A 20974-nucleotide genomic window follows, 5' to 3' on the forward strand; every position below is an offset into this window, starting at 1 on the left:
TCCGCCCCCCACAGTCATCTCGCTCCCCCGCCATGGTCGTCTCTCCTTCCCCCCCCAGGAACGCCTCCACTGCGGTGTACGCCTGTTGCAGCCCCGCCCAGGAGACCTACTTCCAGCAGCTGGCCGCGGCCGCGCGGAGCTCCGGCTTCCCCAGCCCGCAGGACGGCGCCTTCAGCCTCCCGGGCAAAGCCAAGCAGAAGCTGCTGAAGCACGGCGTGAACCTGCTGTGAGCCGGGCCGCGGCGCGAGGCTCACCACCCCCCCACCCCGGGAGGGCACTAGCAGCTTGACTACCAGCAAAGGGAGCTCTGCCTTCTGCAACAGAAGAGGTCCCTGTGTTCTCTCTTTCTTGGCCTAGTCCCCCTGTCAGGAACCGTGACGGTATGTGTTTGTGAACTCCTTTTGTAGCCTGCGGTTGGAGCGGGTAGTTCTTCAGGTCAGCAGGCCCAGAGCTATGCAGTAAAGGACTTTATTCCACTGGCCACGTCGTACCGAAGACGGGCAGGGCCAGGTTGTGGGCCTGTCGCTCTGCGTCTGACGCCCCCAGCGTTTCTCGCTGCCCTTCCCTTCGGGGCCTTAACTAGTGCCTCGAGCGTTCAGGTGGGTGTTTGCTTCCATCCACAGGGGGATGGGGTCACCCGCAGGTGGACCGGTGCTCCCACACCTCCAGTGGGGGTGCCTCAGAGCGGTCCTCCCGGGAGGTCTGGACACTCTGCAGGGAGGCAGGCAGCGATGCCAAAACCACCTCGTTTGCATTCTTCTGGAACTATATTCAGAACCAGGAGCCTGTTCTTTGGAACACCCATGGCGGGGGGTGGGGGGGGCAGATCTTGGTAATGTGGAAGGGAGCCTGGGGCTTTGAGGTAACTCTGAGCCCCAGGGTGCCGAGTGGGCTGTGCAGCTGGCCCCTCTTGAGTGAGTGTCCTCAACGAGGAGTTTCCCCAGTGTCCGGGGCAAAAGCAAAGCTGTGCTTCCCAGCGGCGGCTGTGTGAAAGGGCGCAGCGTGCTTGTATGCCCCTGCCCGTGCCAGAGGCAGCCGGGGGATGGTAGTGTGCTGCGGACCACAGTACGAAATACTCACCAGAGGCGTAACTGTTTACCGGGAGTACCTGAGACCCCATTTGAAAACTGCAATGTTAATAATTTCCTAACGGTGAACCAGTGTCTCATGTTGATGACAATGTCTTTTCTGTGAAACAAGTTGCCAAGGGCTAAAAATAAAACAGCCAAAAATGCTGTTGAGTTGTGAGTAATGCTAACGTGTCTAGTGACAAAGTTAAGGTAAGGGTTAAGATATTTTATGTGTGTGTGTGTGTGTGTGTGTGTGTGTGTGTTGGGCACCTTTCTCTTCGCCATGCCCGAGCTGGTGCGGGCAGGTGAAGAGGGATGCACTACAGACCGGTGTGTCCGCGAGGATGACGGGCTGCGGCCACCGATCCGCCTTCAGCGTGGCTGGCCCAGCACACCAGGCCCAGTTCCCTTTCCTCCCTCGGGTCCCTCCCGCCACTGGCTGGCCTAAGAGGGTCATCTTCCCAGATGGAGGAGGGTCATACCCTAAGCTAGGGTACATGCATACTGTCCTAATGCTCTGCCAAGTTCTCCAAGAAAAAATTCAGTACCAGCCTCTGTGCCACCGGGTCAAGGAACCTTCCCACGACTGACTGACACGTAACATGGCCCTTTTCGGTTGTGGGGTTATTTTTAAGCAGCCAAACTTTTCCTTTTGCTCACCGGCGCTCCAGAATTCTGAAGTCCCCAGATTTGAGCTCAGTGACATTACAACCTGTCATGTGTTGAAACGGGGACAGAATTTGGAGCCCAGAACCCATTTTCATCTGCCCGCTCCCAGCTCAGCTAACTGCCTGAGTTCAAGGACTCTTTCCAACCAGATCTGTTTCACGAGAAAATCGCTTGGCTGTGACTGGGCCCTTTCCTAGATGTCATGCCGTCTACAGACATCTTACTGGGTCTGCTTTCAGAAACCTCTCTCCCCATCTACCTTCTCAGAGCTGCCATTGAGCCTAAAAACACTCTTAACACAAAATGCCTTTGTTTCTGAGAATCCACGTTCTAGGCAGCCACGTGTTTCCTCTTTAGACCTTACCCCCAAATTAAGTCTTAATCACCGGAGAGCATGAGATCAACACAGCAGAATGCGAAGACCCACACGCAATGGTCATTTCAAAATACATCCACAAATTCTTCACTACAAATTAGGGACCTACCTCCTCCCTTGAGTGGGGGCTATACTTAGTGATTTGTTTCTAACAAATAGAACATGGTAAAAACGACAGTATGACTTCTGGGAGCAGGTTACAACACACGTGGTGGCTTCCATCTCTCTCGGTTCTCCTCCTTTGGGGGAAGCTGACATTCAGGCAGCCCATGGAGAGGCCCTTGTGGTGAGGGTCTCCTGCCCACAGCCATGTGAGCGAGCCTTCTTGCTCCAGCCCCGGTCGAGCCTTCAGATGAGTGCAGCCTTATGAGAAACTGAACCGGGACTGTCAAGCTAAGTTGCTTCCAAATTCCCAGTCTTCCAAAAGTGTGTGACATAATAAATGCATGTGGTTCTGAGCCACTGTCTGGGGGTCATTTGTTATATAGTGAGAACTCACTAAGACACTTGTATGCCAGTATCCCATCCACCAAACTAGGTTCCTTACAGCTTTGGCACAGGGGGCCCTTTAGCCAAATGCTGGATGAAGCTGCAGGCTCAGATCCCAGCTACCCCCTTTCCCACTAGGGAAAGCCGGGCTGGACAACAAGATACCGTGAGTGCTCCCTCAGCTTTCTTCCTATGGCTTCCAGAGCCTGACGCTAATGGCCAGCTGGGCCCCCCTTCCTCTCCTCTGGGCCCTGCCCTGGCCCCTCTTCTTACCCCAGCCTCCTAGGTGCTTCCATGCAGGCCGCCCTCCTCTGAAAGTGGACGGCCACCCAAATGGCCCCAAGCCCCCAGCCTTCCCGGCCCCACCCTGGCCTGCTTCTCTGGGAGGCCCATGGAGGAGGTGCATGGGCCCCTGTGAAGCTTTCCCCTGCAGTTTGAGGAAACTCCTCGGGTGCAGGAGGGGTATGGGCAGCAGCATGGGGGAAGCTGGGCAGGTCCCTCTGGATGATCATTCCTAGGTCCTAGGATGCATGTGCAAGAGCTGGGGGTCAGCCTGGAGAATGGCCTCCCCTGGTGTGCATTTCCACTGTTCCCGAAGCCTTGAACAGCCTACCATCACCCCAGCCCAGTGTTCTGGGCTCTCAGCTGTGGCTGCTTTGGCACATTGCCCTCTGGCTCCAACTTGCCCTCAGCCAGTGTCCCCCAGCACCAGACCAGAGAAGACAGCTTCAAAAAGTCATTTGTGCTGTGAACCTTCTGCTCTCCACCAAGATGGGACTTTACAAGTCCTATTCCTTGTGTATGGAAAAGGACACCTCCCCCCCCCCACCCGAGTCTCATCCACCTGGATTAATTCAGAAAAGCTGGAGTCCGCAAACATGCACAGGCACACCCCCTTCCCTTTGCTCCTCTGGTCCCGTTTACTTTCTGCAGTGGCGCTCAGCTCTGCGACCTCAGTGGCAGCCTTGACCGTGACTGGGGCCCAGAGGCCGCTGGAAATGCAATGCTCAACCCCCCGTCTTCCTGTTCAGTACTGCAGAGGTTCTGGTGGCTGTGAGGACATCATTTCCTGACAGTCCCAGGCCCATACCCTCAAAATTAGCATCTAGATTTGAGGCTCCCCAGAGCGGGGGCCCTCCTGCTGGAGTGGGCCCCATGCCCCCAGGGTGGTACTCCCCCAGGGAGGTGGCGTTTGCAGGATGGAAGCTGCCCTGCCTTGGTTTTACAGGTGACACCAGAGTGCCCCCGTCTCCCTGGACAACAGCCTCATGCGAGCAGGGAACACACGGTGGAGAGGAAGAGAAGGGGTCCGTTTTGGGTGAGTCCATGCCAACTGCCCAGCGTTGTCGACTACTTGTGAATCTTCAGGATCAAGTCCCCATGGTGTGATTAATAGTGGCATTCAGATTCCTGCTGGGAAAGACCTCTGGTCCCTAGGGAGGCCGTTGAGCCTAATCAAACTGCCTCCCCACTGGAGGGAAGCATCCGGGCTCACTGGCTGTCACCTTGACACAGTAGCACGTGGAGCCTGGCGGCCCTCACCTGCTCCAGTATCTCTTCTCGAGTGTTAACCCCACGGTGGTCCTTTCCGAAGCGGCTGACATGCCCTTCACACCCCCACCAATACTGCTTTCCTAACACCCCACCCCGCAGAGCTTTGCACCGTGTGAGTGGTGGCCCCCAAAGGTAGCGCTCCTCATCCCGGGCACCTGTGTTACCTCAGAAGCTAAAGGTCCTGCTGGTGTGATTAAGAATCTGGAGATGCAGAGAATATTCTGGATCACCCCAGTGCCATCACAAGACTGCTTATCAGAGAGGCAGAGGAAGATGATTCACATTGAGAGGAGGTGACGTGGAGGCGGAGACGAGTGACAGGGCCACAAGCTAGGGCCACTAGATGCCTAAGGAGGCGAGGGATGGATTCTGCCCTGGAGCCTCGGGAGGGAGTACCACTCTGGTGACGCACTGGTAGGGGTCCAGTGAAGCTGATTTTCAACTTGGGCATCCAGAGTGTGAGAGAACGCAGTTCTGTTGTTTCGAGCCACCACACCAAGTCTGTGGCAGCTTGTTAGAGTCGCCACGGGAGACCAACACACCCGCCTCGCAAGCCATGTGTGTGTCCTGGTGGGGCCCTCACAGGTGGGGCCCTGCCACCGCCGAGAAGCTCTGCATGCTTGCAGGCGTGCCGGGAACTCATCCTGGGGCAAAGGGGAGCTTTGAGGCAGGGGAGTGACTGGATCGGACTCTCATGAGAAAGGTCACTGGCTCCTGAATGGAGGAGAAGCAGGGCAACGGGAGGGGGATGTCCCTGTCCCCCCCACCCCTGGGCCCTTGTGAGGAGACTGGGGAGGGCAGGGTGTACGATCGACACTTGTCAGCTGGGCTGAAGAGGAAGCAGGTTCTCTGGATCTTTTCTTAATGCGTTTGTTGAATCTGGGAAGCGTAAGGTAAAGGTTCTCAGGGCTTCGAGACTGAAAAAGCACATTTCCTCTCTGTTTACTTGCAACATCCGCACCTGAAATGAGCTTTCTCCTGGGAATAAAATCCCAGGCCCCCTGGGCAGGGGGAAGGGGAGACAAGCAGCCCCCACCTCCCATGTGCGGGTGAAAAGGCACTGTGTGTGTCTTCCCTCCGACCAGCCCGCAGGGGCTCCTGTGGCAGTGGGGGCACATGGGCCCCGGGCTCGGCTCACACCTCTCTGACTCACTGCCGTGGAAACGGGGCCCGGGGACTTGACTTCTTGGAACCTCAGTGTCTTCTTTGACATGGAGAGGAAAAGGCAATTATGTAAAGGCGTGGCATATTGTGGGGGCCCCCAGAATGTGGTGTTCGGTGAGTGTCCCAAGAGGACAAATGGCCCCTCCTGGAGGTCCCTGTGCCAGCCATGGAGGTGAGGCCTGTACGTGTGACCGGAGTTCGAGAGGCTGCCAGATCGAGTGCTTGGTGCCTGGCCTCTAATTCCAGCCCGGCCTCCAGCCGGCCATAGGGCCTTGTCCACGACGACTGCCGCCCTGAGCCAGCGTTCTCTGTGTTACATGCACACCACTGTCTCTGCTTACCCCAGTGTGGGCCCCAAGGGCTCGTGGGATACTAATATAGGCAGAGGAATTTTCGAGTGCACAGAGCTCTCTGTACCCAAGGAAGAAAGCACTCTCGCCTTGGGTCCGGGGTGGCTGGTGCATCGGACGTGGGGAAATGTGGGGAAGGGTAGGTGATCAGAAGGTAGGACCGACGTGTGTGCCTGGGAAGGAGGCAGAAAGTAAATCCATCTGTGTGTGTGTTGCCTCCTGCCACCTAATGCTACAATCTGCTTGAGCATTTCCACTGCCATCTGTCAGCAGCCTGAAAATATATGGCCTTATTCTGTCCTGTTGCCTGTGTTTACATCTGGTTAGCAAGACTTAGCAGGGAGGTAAATCTTAGGGGGAGGTTGCTGGCAGCAGGGCCCGATGGTCCTCACAAACCGCATTTTGTACTGAGCCTTTGCTTTGATTATTTACATTTAAAAAATATGTATGGAGCACTTCCTATCCACCCAGAATGAGACACACTGTTATCTTATTCGAACCTCACTTTACGCCTGTGAAGGTAGGCATTAGGCCCATTTTATAGATGAACCTCACAGAGTGGGTCAGGACTTTTTGGTGGCGAGGGATAGCAACCGCAACTCAAATTTGGCTTCAGAATAAAAAAGGGAGTTTATTGGCTCGTGGAACTGGCAAGTAGCACTGGTTCCAGGCAAAGCTAGATTCGGGACTCTGGTGACCTCCACACTTCCCTCTGTTGGTTTCACTCTCAGATTTTCTTTACACTAGATCCCCACCTATTCCACATGAAAAGTAGCTTTCCTTTCTCACTGATCTTTGCCAAAGAACGGATCATGTCCACAGCCCTGACCCAATCCCTGAGTGCTAGGAGTTTGGAAGGCTCTGATTGGTCAGGTCTGGATGGTGAACCCAGCCCTGACCCAATCCCTGAAGGCCAGGAGTTGGGAAGGCTCTAATTGGTCGGGTCTGGATGGTGAGCCCAGCCCAGCTGCTGCGGCTGGTCAGATCCTAGAAACCCAAGAACTAAGAATGGGGATGCTGCATCTTGCAAGAGGCTCAACAGGGTACTGTTGGAGGAAGAGTGTTAGAAATAGCGGCCATCCACTAGAGACCCAGGTTAGGTGGCCTGGGTGTCACACGGGAACACAGCCCAGACTTTAACCTGGAGCTGGCTGGTTTCAAAGGCCTTGTCACTCGAGTGGGCAGTGACTCTTGTCCCCAGCTACACATTAGAATCAGGGCAGGAAATGAGTTAAAGCAAATACGGAGATCCGGGCCCCACCCCCTGAACAAAGAAATGAGATGCTTTGGGGGAGGGCGGGGTGTGGGCATCAGTAGTTCTTAGAACACCCCAGGTGACTGTATTGTGCAAAGTCTAGAACTGGTGGATTAGGTCACCCTTCCCGTCCCTGGCTATATGCTGTAGGCCATTCAACATTACAAGGGTAACCCAGAACCCAATCTGGGCGAATGCAGGGGGATAGTGAGCAGGTGCCTGGGAGCCCTGGTACATGACCTTGTACAGTCTGGGCGTGAAGGTGGCGCAGGCTGTGTCAGAATGGAAGCAGGGCTTCTCATCTGAAGCGGGGCGGGCACGCTGGCTCCCCTTTCTCACCTTAAGCATCCTTAGCTGTAGCGTGTAAATTATTTTAGCAATTGCCTAGTTGGCAATGCACACTTTAGGAGAGTGAGAAACATCTCAGCCCTGGGCAAGTGGTGCTCCTCCCTGCCGCTTGCTGAGGGAGCCCAGCCAGGACTGCGGCAGGAAGCAGGCTTGCTGGGAAAACACCAGGCAGCCCGGCTGCTCCTGGGTCTCCAGGCCACCCATGTCACCTACCTCTCTTTAAAAGGGAAAATTTCAAAACGTACCTACTGAGGCACCTGCTTCTTCCCCTGCAGTGAGGCAGTGGAAGGAGCCGCCGGCTCCCCTGGCCACCTCCCTCCACCACTGCTCAGATGGGCTGACCTGTCTCCTCCTTCCCGCCCTGCCTCCTCACCTGCTCAGAACCACTATGGCGGAAAGGGGACCCTCGCTGCTGCTGTACATACCAGTCACCATCTCTGCAGTGGGGCACAGAGAGTCTCCCAGAGGCTCCGTGACTTGCCCAAGGTTGGGTGGGAGCCAGCTCCTGGCACGGAGTCCCGAGCCCCCCCCCACTTTCCTGCAGCCACGGTCCTCGCTCTCTGCCCCGTGTGCCACTTAGAGTTCCTTAACGCGCCACGGATCTGCTCCTGTCAGCCCACACCGGTTATCTGAGACCCACGTTTCTGCCTCACTCACCGTGTACATCAGCGCTCGTAGGGCCCCGCCCGTCTCTGCGACGCGATCCAAACTCCCAGCAGCTCCGGCCACGTGCCCCCTCTTCCCCAAGAGACCACTGGCGCACTGGTTCACTCTGGTTTTCAGCAAGGTCCTTTATTTATCTCCTGTTCCCCCAAGCACGGCACATGAGCTCAGGTAGCCGGGTACCCGTGTGGGCTGTGGGCTTTGTAAACGGCGAGCAGTCAGTATGTATAGAAATCATGCACCTCGGTGATTCTTCGACAAGATACTTAATGAGTAGAAAGATTTCAGGTGTGTTGGAAACTGCTGCCCTGTCCCGCATTCTGCTCACGGAAAAAGATCGCTGCAGAGATTTTACTCAAACGGAGACAGGTTTTCTTTGCTCACTGGCCAGTAACTGCCTAGGGCATCTCGGGTCATGGTCACTTGTGACGGCCGCTCCTCCCGTCTGTTCCGACGGAACTCTGGACCTGTACGTGTGACCAGCTGTACATCCCCCGCGGCTCCATGGCTTCATAAATTGGACACTGCCTGTAATACATGATTCAGAAAAGGCATCTCTAGGACGGCTGGAGGCTACTCTTGCACACCTCAGCTCACAGGAGAATGTTTCCAGAATTTGTGCCTCCAGCTGGCCACGTCCTCCACAGGAGACCAGAAAGCCAGCAACGCCGCTGTGGGTCTTTTGGGTCTGTAGGTCTTCCCAAAGGCCTCGCTCACACCCCTGGCTTGGGTCGCCGTCACCCGGCGTGCACCCCTGCACAATGGCAAAGACACGGGGCCGACAGCTCCACTGTCTCGGAGTCCAGCACTTGAACATTTATGTACAGACAAATAAATGGAAAATCAGAGGCAACAGAACTCCAAAGCAAAAGAGACACTTTTTTGGTCAGATCGACGATTCCAGTCTTGCCAGAGGAAGGTGTTGCTGGAATGTCACGGGCTGAGCGCGCGGTCTCCCCGCACCACAGCTCCGACCAGCCACCCTGCTGGTCTGAACGCTCATCGCCGTGGACTCGGAAGCAGCTGCATGGGGAATCTTCCTGGCCCGGTTTGGCAGTAGGGCTTCTGTCGGCAGTGAGGTGACTGGATCACACGTTCGGCAGCTGATCCGTGGGAGCCCCGACTTGGCTCTCGAGGACACCAGCGTCGGCTTGGAAGGAAAGCCGTGTTTACAGAGGAGCGTCCAGTCCCACCAGCCAGATGCTCCCCGCCTTCGGGGACCTGATGGGGTTTGGGAGTGAGGTGAGCGACGGTGACAAGTCCGCTCAGGCCCGGCCGTGCGCACCGCCCCACTGGGTCCACCCTGCCCGTGAAGCCGGCCGGGTGTGGGGACGGCAGACTCTCCCCCTGCCCCGGGCTGACTATGGGTCCCCTGTGTGACCGTGACAGCCACAGAGGCCAAGGTCTCTAGCTCTCTGGTTTGCAGTTTTTTGTTTTGTCTCGGGTGTTTTTCTTTTAAGATGACCACAAGGAGTTTTTACGTGATTACATTCAGACAGATAACCGCTTGGTTACCCTATTTGAGAGCAATGAAAAAACCAGGTACGCAACACGGCACAGACGACAGTCACATCAAGGGCACTGAGCCCCGGTCACAGAGCAAAGTAACGCGCTATTAGGCAGAAAGGAATCGCAGAAGCAAATGACTGGAAGGAAAAAAAAGAAAAATCTAAGGAGATACAAGCTGAAAATTTCCCATTTACAATAACCAAAGGAAAGAGGGACCCCACGTGACCTCAAAACCCCAAATAAGAACTTTCTGGTGAGGCAGGTTTCAGAGCATGGAATCACAGCATGGGTCGGGGCTGGACTGTACCCCAGTCTGCCCAGGCTGACCCGCGGCCACTGTCGCCGACTCCAGCACAGGAAATGTTCTCATCGTCCCGGAGCAAAGATGAAATCCAGGGCCTGCCGTTCGGCTGCTGCCACATTGGGATGCCACAAATCCACCATGAAAACCACCCGTGGTCCATCCTCCGCTGAACCTGGGGGTGGGGGGGGGGCGCGAGAGAGGAGAGGTTCGAAGCGGCCTGGAGCCAGGACCCACGCAGCGCTGGCCCCCACAGTTAGCTTTCAGGCAGGGACCCATCCTGTCCCCTGGCATGGATCGGGACGTATGAAAGGAGAGGGCAGAAGGAGGCAGGGGTGAGTAAGTGGTGGGCGGAGCACAGAGGATTTTTAGGGCAGTGGAGCTATTCCATATGATCTTGTCAGGGTGGATCCGCGTCACTATTTGTCAAAACCCACAGAACATACAGCAGCAAGAGTGAACCCTAACGGAGACTACAGAGTTGAATTAATAATAACGTGTCAATACTGCCTGTCGCTTATAACAAATGCACCACACTAAAGTAAGATGGTAACAAAAGGGGAAATTGTGTGTGTGTCAGGTGGGGGTGGTATATACTTTCTGCTCAATTTTTCTGGAAACCTAACAGCGCTAAAAAATAAAGTCTATAACTTAAAAAAAAAAAAAAAGGCAGCCACTCACCTTCGTGGAATGCAGTGTGCAGGAAAGAGTCATCAAAGAGGAGGCAGCGTCCTTCTGCCCAACACTGGGGCTCTCCCCCCACCACCAGCTCACAGCCACTTGGAGTTTTGAGACCTTTGGGGGGGAAAGGAGAGAAAAGAGAATGAAGGCAGGTGGGATGGGGGATGGCCTGTTTTGGTGTGAATGCTCAACTTCTGAAGCGCCCGACCTTCTGCCTCACCCCTCGGAGCCCCGTTTGGGGTGGGGTGGAGGTGCTTCCACAGAGCAAACACAGGCTGCCTATCACTGAGCTCCGGGGAAAAATGCATTTTTCCATTGGCTTAATCTGTTCTGGGTCATGGGCTGCTCAGTGAAGGCTTGCACTGCACTTCTGAGACTCCTGAAGCCCATCTGTGGGACCGCCCATGTTAATCGAGGAAGGCCAGGTTCACAACCTGCCTGGCCCAATGAACTATTCCAGTCCGGTCTCCAGGGCTGTTTTGGTTGAAATGAAACCATGCCCTCCTCTTTGCATTCCAAGCTTTAAATCCATCTTGGGGCCTGAGGATGGCATGTTCTTAGTCTAAGCTCCTCTGGCCGCCCTCTGGGACACTGAAGGTCACCCCTAAGGCCATGCCTGAGCTCCACAGGGAAAGAGGCTCACACCTTCGTAAGGAGCCATCCGCTCACAACGGCGAGCACATAAGGTGCCAAGTTTGGGCGCGTAACCACGGAAAGCAGGCCTGGCTGAAATGCTGTTGTGTGCCCACTCTCAAGTCCCCGTCTCCCACCCCAGGATCTGAGGGAACACCCGGCCCCTGTCACTGCCTGGACGTCTGTAAATGGAGGCACCACCACAGCCGTCAAAGAGATTCCCGGGGGGCTGGGTGGGCCCCACGGCTCTCAGGAAGGACGCAGCCGGAGGAAGCGGGGCCCTGGCCGAGGGGCTGGGATCGTGGTGGTCTTGCCCGTCTTCGGGGACTACGGGCACAACCGTGACGCAGGACCAGCCGGCACTGCCCCCCCTCCAATTGACTCCTTAGGATGAACATGAAACAGAGTTCTCGCGAACAGAGCGTTTTCACGCGCTCCTTGCACTGGAAACGGACAGCTCCTGGAAGCACGTGTGCAGGAGGAATTCACACAGAGGAGTGGCAAGGACAGGGGACTTGGGGTGCCGTGGAACCCTGGGCAAGTCACTTCACCTCTCGGAGCCTGTAAAGAGGGAACAGTAGTGTACCCACCTTCGGGGCTATGTGACCACTGTCCTTGCCACCTAGAGCATACAGACTGCCTGAGTGCAGATTTGGGCTAAATCGGCCCTTTTCAGACCTCCCTTCACCCCCTCTCCAGATGGAGCAGCTGAGATTCAGAGAAGTGACGTGACCTGCCCGAAGTCTGCTATTCAGTCCTGGTGGGGACCTGAGGTCTGAATCCAAACCCACCTGGCTCCACAGAATGGACTCTAATGACACTGGACAGTATGTCAGTAGTCGTGGTATGAAAGTGATTGTCCATTCTTGTAGTTAAGGTTTCCACTCTCAATAGGACATGTCACTGAATCGGGCGAGAAGGAGCGTTCTGACTCTGGAACCATGCTCTCCCATCTCCCGCTATGGGTAACAAACAGCTGGGGAGGGGGGCAGGGGGCGGGGTTAGGGCTGCGATGGGCCCGGGGGGACAGGGAGAGAGCCTTCGCTGACCGGTTCGGGTGGATGAGGCCGTTAGGACTCGGTGGCTCTCTGCAGGGACCCTCCACCCCAGGGCTTCAGAAAGCAGCTCTCCTTCCTCTGGGCCACTAAATGATTCATCGCCGTGCACCACGGCACACAGAAAAATGGTCTGGTCTGCTGGCTTGACAGCCCCCTGCTCACTTTCTTCCGCCTTCCCCTTCCTCACGCCCCGGCCTTCTAGCGGCCCCCATCCCTGCCTACTGCCCGCACACCAGCTTAGTCGGCAGAGATGATCAATACTTTCCCAGAGAGAGCGTTCCGGTGGCTCTTGGGCATGGAGATAGGCCCCACGTCCTCTGGCTGAGGACTTGCTGTTTGTCCCCACCAACCACCCAACGAGGCAGGCCAAAGGTGCAGAAAGGGCTCCGTGCGCCAGTGGCCCCCACCTCAGGAGGCCGGGGGCTGGCACTCGGGTGGGCAAGGCGAACACAAGCGGCTCTGCCACTCCCAAGCAGCTAGGCGGCCCAGAAACCCAACACCATGCTCGTGAAAGGCACGGGGAGTCTAATTGTGCTTCTTGGGCAAGAATTTGCTGAATATGCTAATGCATTTTCATCTACCCTTTCCTGAGGGTTGGCCATGTGGAAGGACATCTGCCTCCCCAGTCAATCTGCCTCGTGACCGTCAGAGGTCGCTTACTGGAGGTCTGTGGCCCTGCGGTTGGGATGTCCCAGCCCCACGGCCGGAGCTGTCCCACGGCGCTACGTGGGGTCCAGACCGGGTGACGCCACCTCTAGAGGCGGCTCGGAGTGGTCCCTGGACCACCAGTGAATGGACTGGAGGGCTGGGGTTTCAGGTGTCTGCAGGGACAGCTCCACGAGTCACACCTCAGATGGGAGGCAGCAAAAGGGGACAAAGGTTGGCAATTCAAGAGCACGGTTCAGGAACTGCGGGTGCCTCCTGCACTCCGGCCGGGTAGACTGGCCCAGGCGTGGCTGCCAGGGACGCACCAGGCTCACTTCCTCTCTGGCGACACCCAAGGTCACGGGGGTCGAACCCACCTTTGTTTCATTCCAGGGTGGACATGAACGTGCGCATGACAGTGGAAAGAAGGAAACGCTGAGCAAACCCAACCAGGGCGCTTGCCCCGGCCACGGGGAAGCGGCCACAGTCCAGCAGGACTCCTTCCAAGAGAACATGACACGGCCCAGTTTTTCTGGTGGCAAGAACTAGCTGGGCTGAGAAGGCAATGACAGGTTGCACCGAGGGCCGGTGGGGGCATGGTTTACGCTCAAGTGCACGACAGGCATTCGTGCCCAGGACGCAAAGCCTAGGTCTTCTGCACCGCCCCCCTTACCCCCCGCCTTGCTACTCAACACACCTGCCTGGAATTCTACCTCAGTCCGCAGATGCCCTTCCCTCTGGGTCACTCTGAAGCTTTTGAAAAACATCCAAAGAAAACCTTTGAAGAAAGCACAGCACTGCACCCCATGGCCCACAGCCTCAATCCCAAAGCCGGGCATGGTGGGCTCCCCTCTGCAGCTCGCTCCCACCCTGGACTTGGCAGCCAGCCACATCTGGGGCTCGGGGGGGGAAGGCTCCTCCGCTTCACCCTGGCGGCTCCAGCATCCCACCTGCAGCACCGCACGCTCGGATCTGAGTGGACCCTGGGGCCCTGCACGGCGACCTTACTGACGGCCACCTCACCCCCTCGATTAATCAGAGTGCCCTTTGCCCGACTGCCCTCTACCTGCCCGTACTCTTCACGTGCTACTTCATATCCTCCAGAGAGCCCCTGGGCACATACTGTTACCCCATGCTAGAGGCTCAGAGTTTCGGGGTCCCAGCCAAGATCACTCGGCAGATGGGGTCGACAGAGCTGAGTCCGGGGGCACTTACTTCCGAAGTCTGATCGTTTCCTACTGTTTCCTGAGGGCCCAGGTCTTAGGGATCCTTTCTTAGACTGTCCAGCATGGGTTTCATCACAGAAGCTACTAGTTACCACTGCTGTAGGCCAAGTAACCACAGAAGATACCACGTTATTTAACCCTGTTGGTGATCCTGAGGTGAGGGCTACCTCCCCATTTTACAGATGAGGAAACTGAGGCACAGAGAGACTCCGTTACTTGCCCAGAGTCCCAGGGCTGACCACAGAGCCAGGCCGCCTCCCCTGCCGCCTCTCTCCTGCCCTGCCTCGGCTCTTGAAACACTCAGGGTGTCAACTGCTCGAATCTAGTTGTTTTTTAAAACAGGGAAGCCCTCAGGACCCCCACATGGGGCAGGGGAAGCAGAGGGCTCCGGGGGAAGTGGGGCTGCAAGGCCCAAGGCGTCCGGCTCAGGTCCCCCCAGGCTGCCCTGAGATTCCCCTACAGGACACTCATGAGCCCCCGGCTCCAGCCTAGACCGGGGCTCCTCCGCGTGGGCTTTTTCTTCCTCTGCTCCGAAGCCAAGTCAGCCAATGCTGCAAACTTCCTGAAGCCAACCTTGCCCGGGCTCTGGGCACGCCCTCCCCACCACCCCCCCAAGTCTGGGATGCTAACTGGGGGTGCCAACCCATTATCATGACTCACCAGGAACAAGGCATTCTGGGGAACGAACGTCCCTGTGTACTGAGTTGTGGTAAAGCCGAACTAAAGGGTGAGTACTCCACGTCCGGCTCCGTGTGAGTCAGTGCTTCACAACACACGTTCTCTCATCAGACCCTCCAGGTAACTCCACGGGGGATGAGCTTTTTAACCTCTCCCTTCTAAATGGGGACACGGAGGTCCAGGGAGGAGAAGTGACTTGCCCCAAGTAACACGGCCAGCAGGTGGTGGGGCCAGGATGCAAGCACGGCCGAGCCGACTCCGATCCATTCTCAGAACCACTGCCGCGCACGTTACCAACTGCCCTAGAATCTGAATAAACTCGGCGTTAACACCCAGCATGACTTCACCCTTGATTCGGAAGGGACTGGGGCATGTTTTACAGCTGCCCGATGTCGGTATGAACCTGCGATCGCTGTAATAGCCTCTGGCCCTCGAGCTACGCTGTCCAGTACAGTAGCCGCTAGCCACGGGTGCCTCTTTAATTCAGATGAAGGTAAGAATTCCATGTTTCGCCGGCACCAGCCCCATTTCAAGCACTCGATGGTCACCCATTGCTAGAGACTACCGTACTTGGACGGTGCGGATGGAGACCATTTCCATCACCGCAGAAAGATCCCCTGGACAGACCTTCTGTCAGATCATACTGCTCCCAAGTTCCTTTTTTGACTCAATCCCTGCGGTCAAAACCGTTTGCACGCAATCCCTCAATCTTTGACAGAAGTACAGTGCAGCGAGTGAACGGGCACGATTCTGGCTGCCCGGGCGGCCGTGTCCGGCAGGTGAGACCCCATCCCCGCGACATACCTAAGTGGCACCGGATGCGGATGTTGGTGGGGCCATAGTGCTCCGTTATCACAGTCCCCGGGCTCAGCACGGAGATGCACGCGTTCCCAAAAACATTGTTCCCAATGCAGGTCCGAAGGCTTCCGAGCAAGCGGTACGTCCGTGGGCACTTCCTGCAGTTTCTGGGAACGCAAACCCCCTGATTGACCAAGTAAAAGGTGACCCACTCCCCGCTGGGGGTGCTGTTCATTTTCCATCCTTGCGGGAGGCTGCAGTTTGAGAAAGCTTTGTAGAGCGTCTCAAACTCGCACAGGATGGTCTGGAAGTTCCGTTCCAGCAGCTCCACGTCGTGCTTCTGCGCGTCCCGGGAGAAGTAGGGCGTGCTGGGGAGGTCGGGCAGGAAGAAGACCTCGGGCTTCTGGATGGAGGGCCGGCTGTTGAGGTAGCGGCCCTGCTCGCGGATGCCCTTGTGGATGCGGCCCATGCCGGACCAGGAGTACCGCTTGGCGTACTCCTGCAGGTTGTGGTAGAGCTTCTGGTTGAGGCCCTCGTTGTGGGCACAGCGCACGCACTCGGGGGATTGGCAGTACACGTACCCGTTCTGCAGCCCGTTGGTGTCTGCGCCCTGCATCAGGGAGTTGACGGACGCGTAGGGCCGGGGCTGCTCGCGGCCCACGTGGTAACAGTACCACACGAACAGGACCAGCAGGCAGGCCACGGTGACCACGGCGGTGGTGTCGCAGTCCCGCACCGACTGGATGCCCGTGGCGATGCAGTCCCGCAGGCCGTCCAGCGACCAGCTCCAGGCCACCAGCCACTCGAGCGACATCTTGGGGGAGTTGGCGTTGGGCGGGGGGCGGAGCAAGGTCAGACAGTCAGTCCTCGGGGGTCCCAAGGGCACCCACACCATGCAGCTTAGCGTGGGGGGGAAGGGGCGTCGGGGGCCGGGGGAGGCATGGCTGCCGCTGTTCTTCGGATCCCGCCAAGGGTGGCATTCACCCACATCTGGGCTCAGCACCCCGCTCCTGGCAAAAAAGTCACTGCAGGTTGGGCGGAAGGAGCTGCCTTCAGTCACACTAGCAAGTGGGGTCGGTCACCGTGAAACAATTTTCAAACCTGAGAGGAGAAAAGAAAGGTAAACCAGCATAAGTTTTTATACCTGGAAAGATCCTCAGCTGAAATGTAAAATCCCAGATCCTTCTGGAAGGTCCTTGTGGGTAGGGGACACACTTCTCAATCTTGGCTATTCTCTCCCCATTTTACCACACCCCCCTACCCCGGTTTCCCAAAAGGCCAGTGGTGAATAATCTGCATCCAGTACTGACAATTACACAAGCCTCACCTATCTGTGTCACCCTTAAGGGGTGTGATCAGCCCCATTTTACAGGTGGGGAAACCGAGGCCCTGAGAGGTCCTATACCTCACCCACGTTCACGCGGCCAGGGCAGGGACTGCAGGGGTGATGTCTATCCACAGTAGGCGTTTCATAACTACTTGTTCTCCTTCAGTCTCTGTACCTTTACAGAGAGAGATGGATTCAAAAGCATCTTAAAAATGGCAAAGGAGGGGCATGTGGCTGGCTTAGTCAGTGGGGCGTGCGACTCTCAATCTCGGGGTCAAGAGCTCGAGCCCCAGGTTGGGCATAGAGATGACTTAAAATAAATAAATAAATGATTCCTAAAAAATGGCAAAGGAACCATAAAACTGCACGTTCCCCATTTTACTTTCTCTTTCGCTTCGCTTCATCATTCTTACTTAATCTCTCTTGCCCTGCTGACAGAGGCTGGGTTTAACTCAAGCTGGAAGGGGAGGTGGGCTCTTGGGGGTCGCCCCCATGGCAGACACAGGGCATTTTCTGTCTGTCCGCTCGGGAGACTACTCACTGGTCTCACCCACAGGTTAGGAGAAGAAGTGATGGGGGAGAATGGAAACAGAAGCCCACTCAGGTCTCTTGTCTCCAAAACAGACAGGAGCGCCGTGCCAAGTGTCCCGCCAATGGTTCGGGCCAGTGTCTGGCACCCTGGTTACTCTAATAACCTAAAAGTATGATCAGAGCCCAGCAGCCATGTTGCCCGTGTCTACAAAACCCTAGCCGTGTTTCCCAGCTGAGACCCTTTGTCCAGCCTGGTTTTTCTAATCTGAGAACAGCCAGATCTACAATCTCCCACAAGCCTAACACGCTCCCTCAGCGCAAGGGGCCGAATAATTCAGAAAAATCGTTTTGTGTGCTACCTTCTCTCTTGGGAACAGAAGGCAACTGAAAAACTGGGAAAGCTGTCCCCTCTCCTTTCTCTGGGAACTACATTTGGCCAGAAAATTCTTGGGAGGTGGCAGAGAGGCCAAGAACCCAAACCGGAGGTGGGCTGGACCGTGGGTGGGACACTTCCCCTCCGTCTCAGTTCCTTCATCTCCAAGATGTGGTCATACTCATCTCCCGGGATGTCACATGATGACAGATGCAAAGCACTTAGGATGTCACAGCGAACATTTAACATGTGCTTAGATGTGTGGCACCCCAAGTTGATCAGCCAGCAAAGCAAAGGCGGGGCATTGGGGACAGGTATCGCAGGACTAGGGACCCTAAAGGCAAATTCTGGACACTCTCATTGCCATGCATCTAAACTGACTTTTATTTGTCCCCAGACTTGCAAGGCTAAAAATGAAAGAGAAGCCTTAGGTGCTCATTAACTGCCTACTTGCATCTTCCCAGCTTAGGTCAAATTAAGAATCATTGGACTATAATGTTTAGCAAGTCAAAAACACACATGCTAGATATTCATGGCCGTTTTTATGTTTTTAGGAAAAATACAAAAGTGGGGAGGCTAGCAGCTCAATTTTTTTTTTTTTCTCACACATTCTCAATTTCTTCACAGATCTGGGCCCCACTGGATGGAAACAGACCCCTCTGTGCCCCTGGTTCTCTCCTAGCCATACACCATAATCGTCACATATTCTCTCAAAAGGGGAAGGCAAAGAAAATCCGGGATGATTTTCCAGTGTTTTGTTTGCAAGCCTGTCTCCCAACCAGAACCCCAGGATTCCTGAAATTCAGTGTGAAACTGTCATCTGCGTGATAAACAAGCGCTTTTACTAAAAGGATTCCACCCCCCCCCCACTCCCTGAGCTCAACCTGTAATTGGAACTTTTAAACTCAGTCTCTCAGGAGAAGAGATTTCTCTTCAATGAGAAGTGAGATGGTGATAACTTAACAAACACCTGTTAAGTGTCAGTCCCCATCAGCTCTACTAATCGCTTAACTCAAGCACAATGAAACTTGGAAGACAGGGCAGATAATAAGGGGATCTCTCTACTGGCTCATCCCCCTCCTGGGGGAAGCCTCCTTCTAGTTCTAGACAACGCCAGCCGTGAGCACTCCCTGGGCTGAGCTATAAACAAAAGATAGCAAAAGATCCTGATGCCCTGAACCCAGCTTCGGATCCTGTTTTCATAAAGGGTACTGACAGCCAAAGTTAGGGCTTTTCTTACCTGCTGCTTCCTTTTAGCCAAAACACACTGGCAGGCCCCTGAGCCCAGAGGTGGATTGAAGAGCTCAAGGCTGAAACGTGACACTAAAAAAACCCTTACATTTGGAGGGTGACTGGCAGCTTATTAAGTACTGGTTCCAACATTTGACCCTCACAGCACCCAGGGACAACCACCAACGCTCCAGCGGTAAGGGCATGGATTCTCTCCCCCTCCCCAGTTCCTGGCTCAGGGACCGCAGTAACTTCCAGTTTCCTTCACACATCTGATCATTTGCATCTGTTTCATATCTGTCCTCCTTAGGGACAGGGACCTGTCACTGCAGTTCTGCCCTTTAATAACTCCGATCGTAAAGGTCAGTCAGCTCTGGGGAATAGGGTCCAAATGCATGGCCAACTGGTGAGCAAGTCCAGTGAAATATAACTTTGGATACAATCAACATCTGGGGGACACACTCAGCTCTAACCTGGCTAATGGCGTTCACCTTACAATCCAAGAGGCTGCCCAGTGCTAAAGAGCTTCTGGTCACTCTCAGGGTGTGGCCAGGCCGCCCTAGAAGTCCTCCCTAGGAACAGGGCAGAGCAGGGCAAGGTGTGTGATGCAGGTCACCCTCTCCACCCAGGACCCAGTGAACTGCCCTGGGACCAGCCCTCCCTCATGGGCAACTGGAGACCTCCCCTCCTCACTTTCTGGGCCAGCTTTTTCAGCATCCACCCACTCCAGAGATGCCGAAAGTGGGGGGGGCAGCGGATGGGTTAACACAGATGGTGACCACCAGGAGGTCAGGGGAGGAGGGGGATGGGACCACGGAAAGGGGAACATTGCCAGGAAAAGTGGGCAATCAGCTAAAGATTAGGGAAGGTGGCTTATGGTGACAGCTCATGGGACGGGGGAGGGTCACCTCGGGAAATATGGGAAGTGGGTGACGCTCAGGGCTGGGGGGAGGGGGAGAGCAGGCAAGGAAAAGGAGCGGGGAGGAGGGTCACGAAGAGGGTGGGGGCGCCGCGATGGGGAAGGGGCTACGAGGAGGGTGCTAAGTGGTGATCACATCCCGCCGCCAACACAGCCCCGGCGGCGGCGCTCTGCACGCAGCGAGCACCGGGCGGCGGGGCCCCTTGGCCCGGCCGGGATGCGGGGCGCGGGCGGGCGCCGGCGTCCCCGAGCATCCCCCAGCGGCCGCGCCGCCGTGGGGACCGCGGGCCTGCAGCCGTCCGGCCCCCGCCTCCTTCCCCTCTCCCGGGGGGGTAGCCGCTCGGCCGCGCCGTCTCCCTCGCCACCCCCCGCAGCCCCCCGGAGACGCCGCTTACCTGCGCCCGGGCGCGCGGGCGGCGGGGGCGGACGCTGGGGCCGGGGCGACGCCGCCGCCCGAGGGCGCGGACGCGCAGACGCCCCCTGCCCGCGCCGCGGGGCCACCGCCCGGCCCACGCCGCGGGAGTCCGAGCCGGAGCCTAGCCGGTGCCCCCACCGGTGCCGACGCCGCGCTGCGCTCCGCGGGACCGCGCGGACCACAACTCCCACAATGCCGCGCGCGGCCGGGCCGGCGCGGGGAGGGGGCGCGGGCGGAGGGCGGGGCGGGGCCGGCGCGGGGGCGGGGCGGGGCTCGGACCCCAGGCGCCTAGTACGCGGGCCGCGCGCCGGGCGGCTCCGGTGGCCTTGCGGGAGCGGCGGTGGCCGGGGTCCCCGGGACGCACTGCCCGGCGGGGTCGGGGGCGGAGCGCGCGGGCGGGCGGGCGCTCATTCATTCGCTCTGCGTTCCTCCTTCTGTGCCCCTCTGCTCCCCCGCCCCCGGTCTCTGTCCCTGCTCCGGCTCTCCCTCCTACACTTCCTTCCATTCTCTTTCACTTTCCTTCCCTCTTCTTTCCTCCCTCACTTCCTCTCGCCCCGACACCCTTCTTCCTTTTATTTATTGATTCACCGCGCACTTAGAAGGCCGCTCAGGCACTTGGAATGAAACTGTAAATCAAACAGGATCCCTAGTGTCATGGAAAACTCCTTGGTTCAGTAGGAGCGACTGTTGAGCAGCCTCTCTGTGCCTGGCC

At 56.8% G+C, this 20974-nt stretch overlaps 1 protein-coding gene across 1 annotated transcript; it reads right to left on the bottom strand.

Annotated features, from left to right (window-relative positions):
• Window positions 1–8046: 8046 nt before the first annotated feature.
• On the bottom strand, window positions 8047–20389 carry ASPHD2 (aspartate beta-hydroxylase domain containing 2). The gene is made up of 4 exons (XM_081801922.1): window positions 20243–20389; window positions 15474–16568; window positions 10430–10543; window positions 8047–9923 (listed from the first exon to the last, which is right to left on the bottom strand). The coding sequence occupies exons 2-4, from the start codon at window positions 16360–16362 to the stop codon at window positions 9814–9816; spliced, it is 1113 nt and encodes a 370-aa protein (XP_081658048.1). The 5' UTR covers window positions 16363–16568; window positions 20243–20389; the 3' UTR covers window positions 8047–9813.
• Window positions 20390–20974: the final 585 nt, after the last annotated feature.

The sequence above is a fragment of the Leptonychotes weddellii genome, chromosome 13 (genome assembly GCF_054177405.1).
Source record: "Leptonychotes weddellii isolate Sample4059 chromosome 13, ASM5417740v2, whole genome shotgun sequence".
NCBI lineage: Eukaryota > Metazoa > Chordata > Mammalia > Carnivora > Phocidae > Leptonychotes > Leptonychotes weddellii.

What these genes read in the sequence shown, in the direction of transcription:
- ASPHD2 (XM_081801922.1), bottom strand. Translation starts at nt 16,362, where the DNA reads ATGGTGTGGGTGCCCTTGGGACCCCCGAGGACTGACTGTCTGACCTTG. An exon ending in CCGCATCCGGTGCCACTTAG is followed by an intron (nt 10,544 to 15,473) that starts GTATGTCGCGGG and finishes TCCCCCCCAAAG; the next exon opens with GTCTCAAAACTCCAAGTGGC. An exon ending in GCACACTGCATTCCACGAAG is followed by an intron (nt 9,924 to 10,429) that starts GTGAGTGGCTGC and finishes CCCCACCCCCAG; the next exon opens with GTTCAGCGGAGGATGGACCA.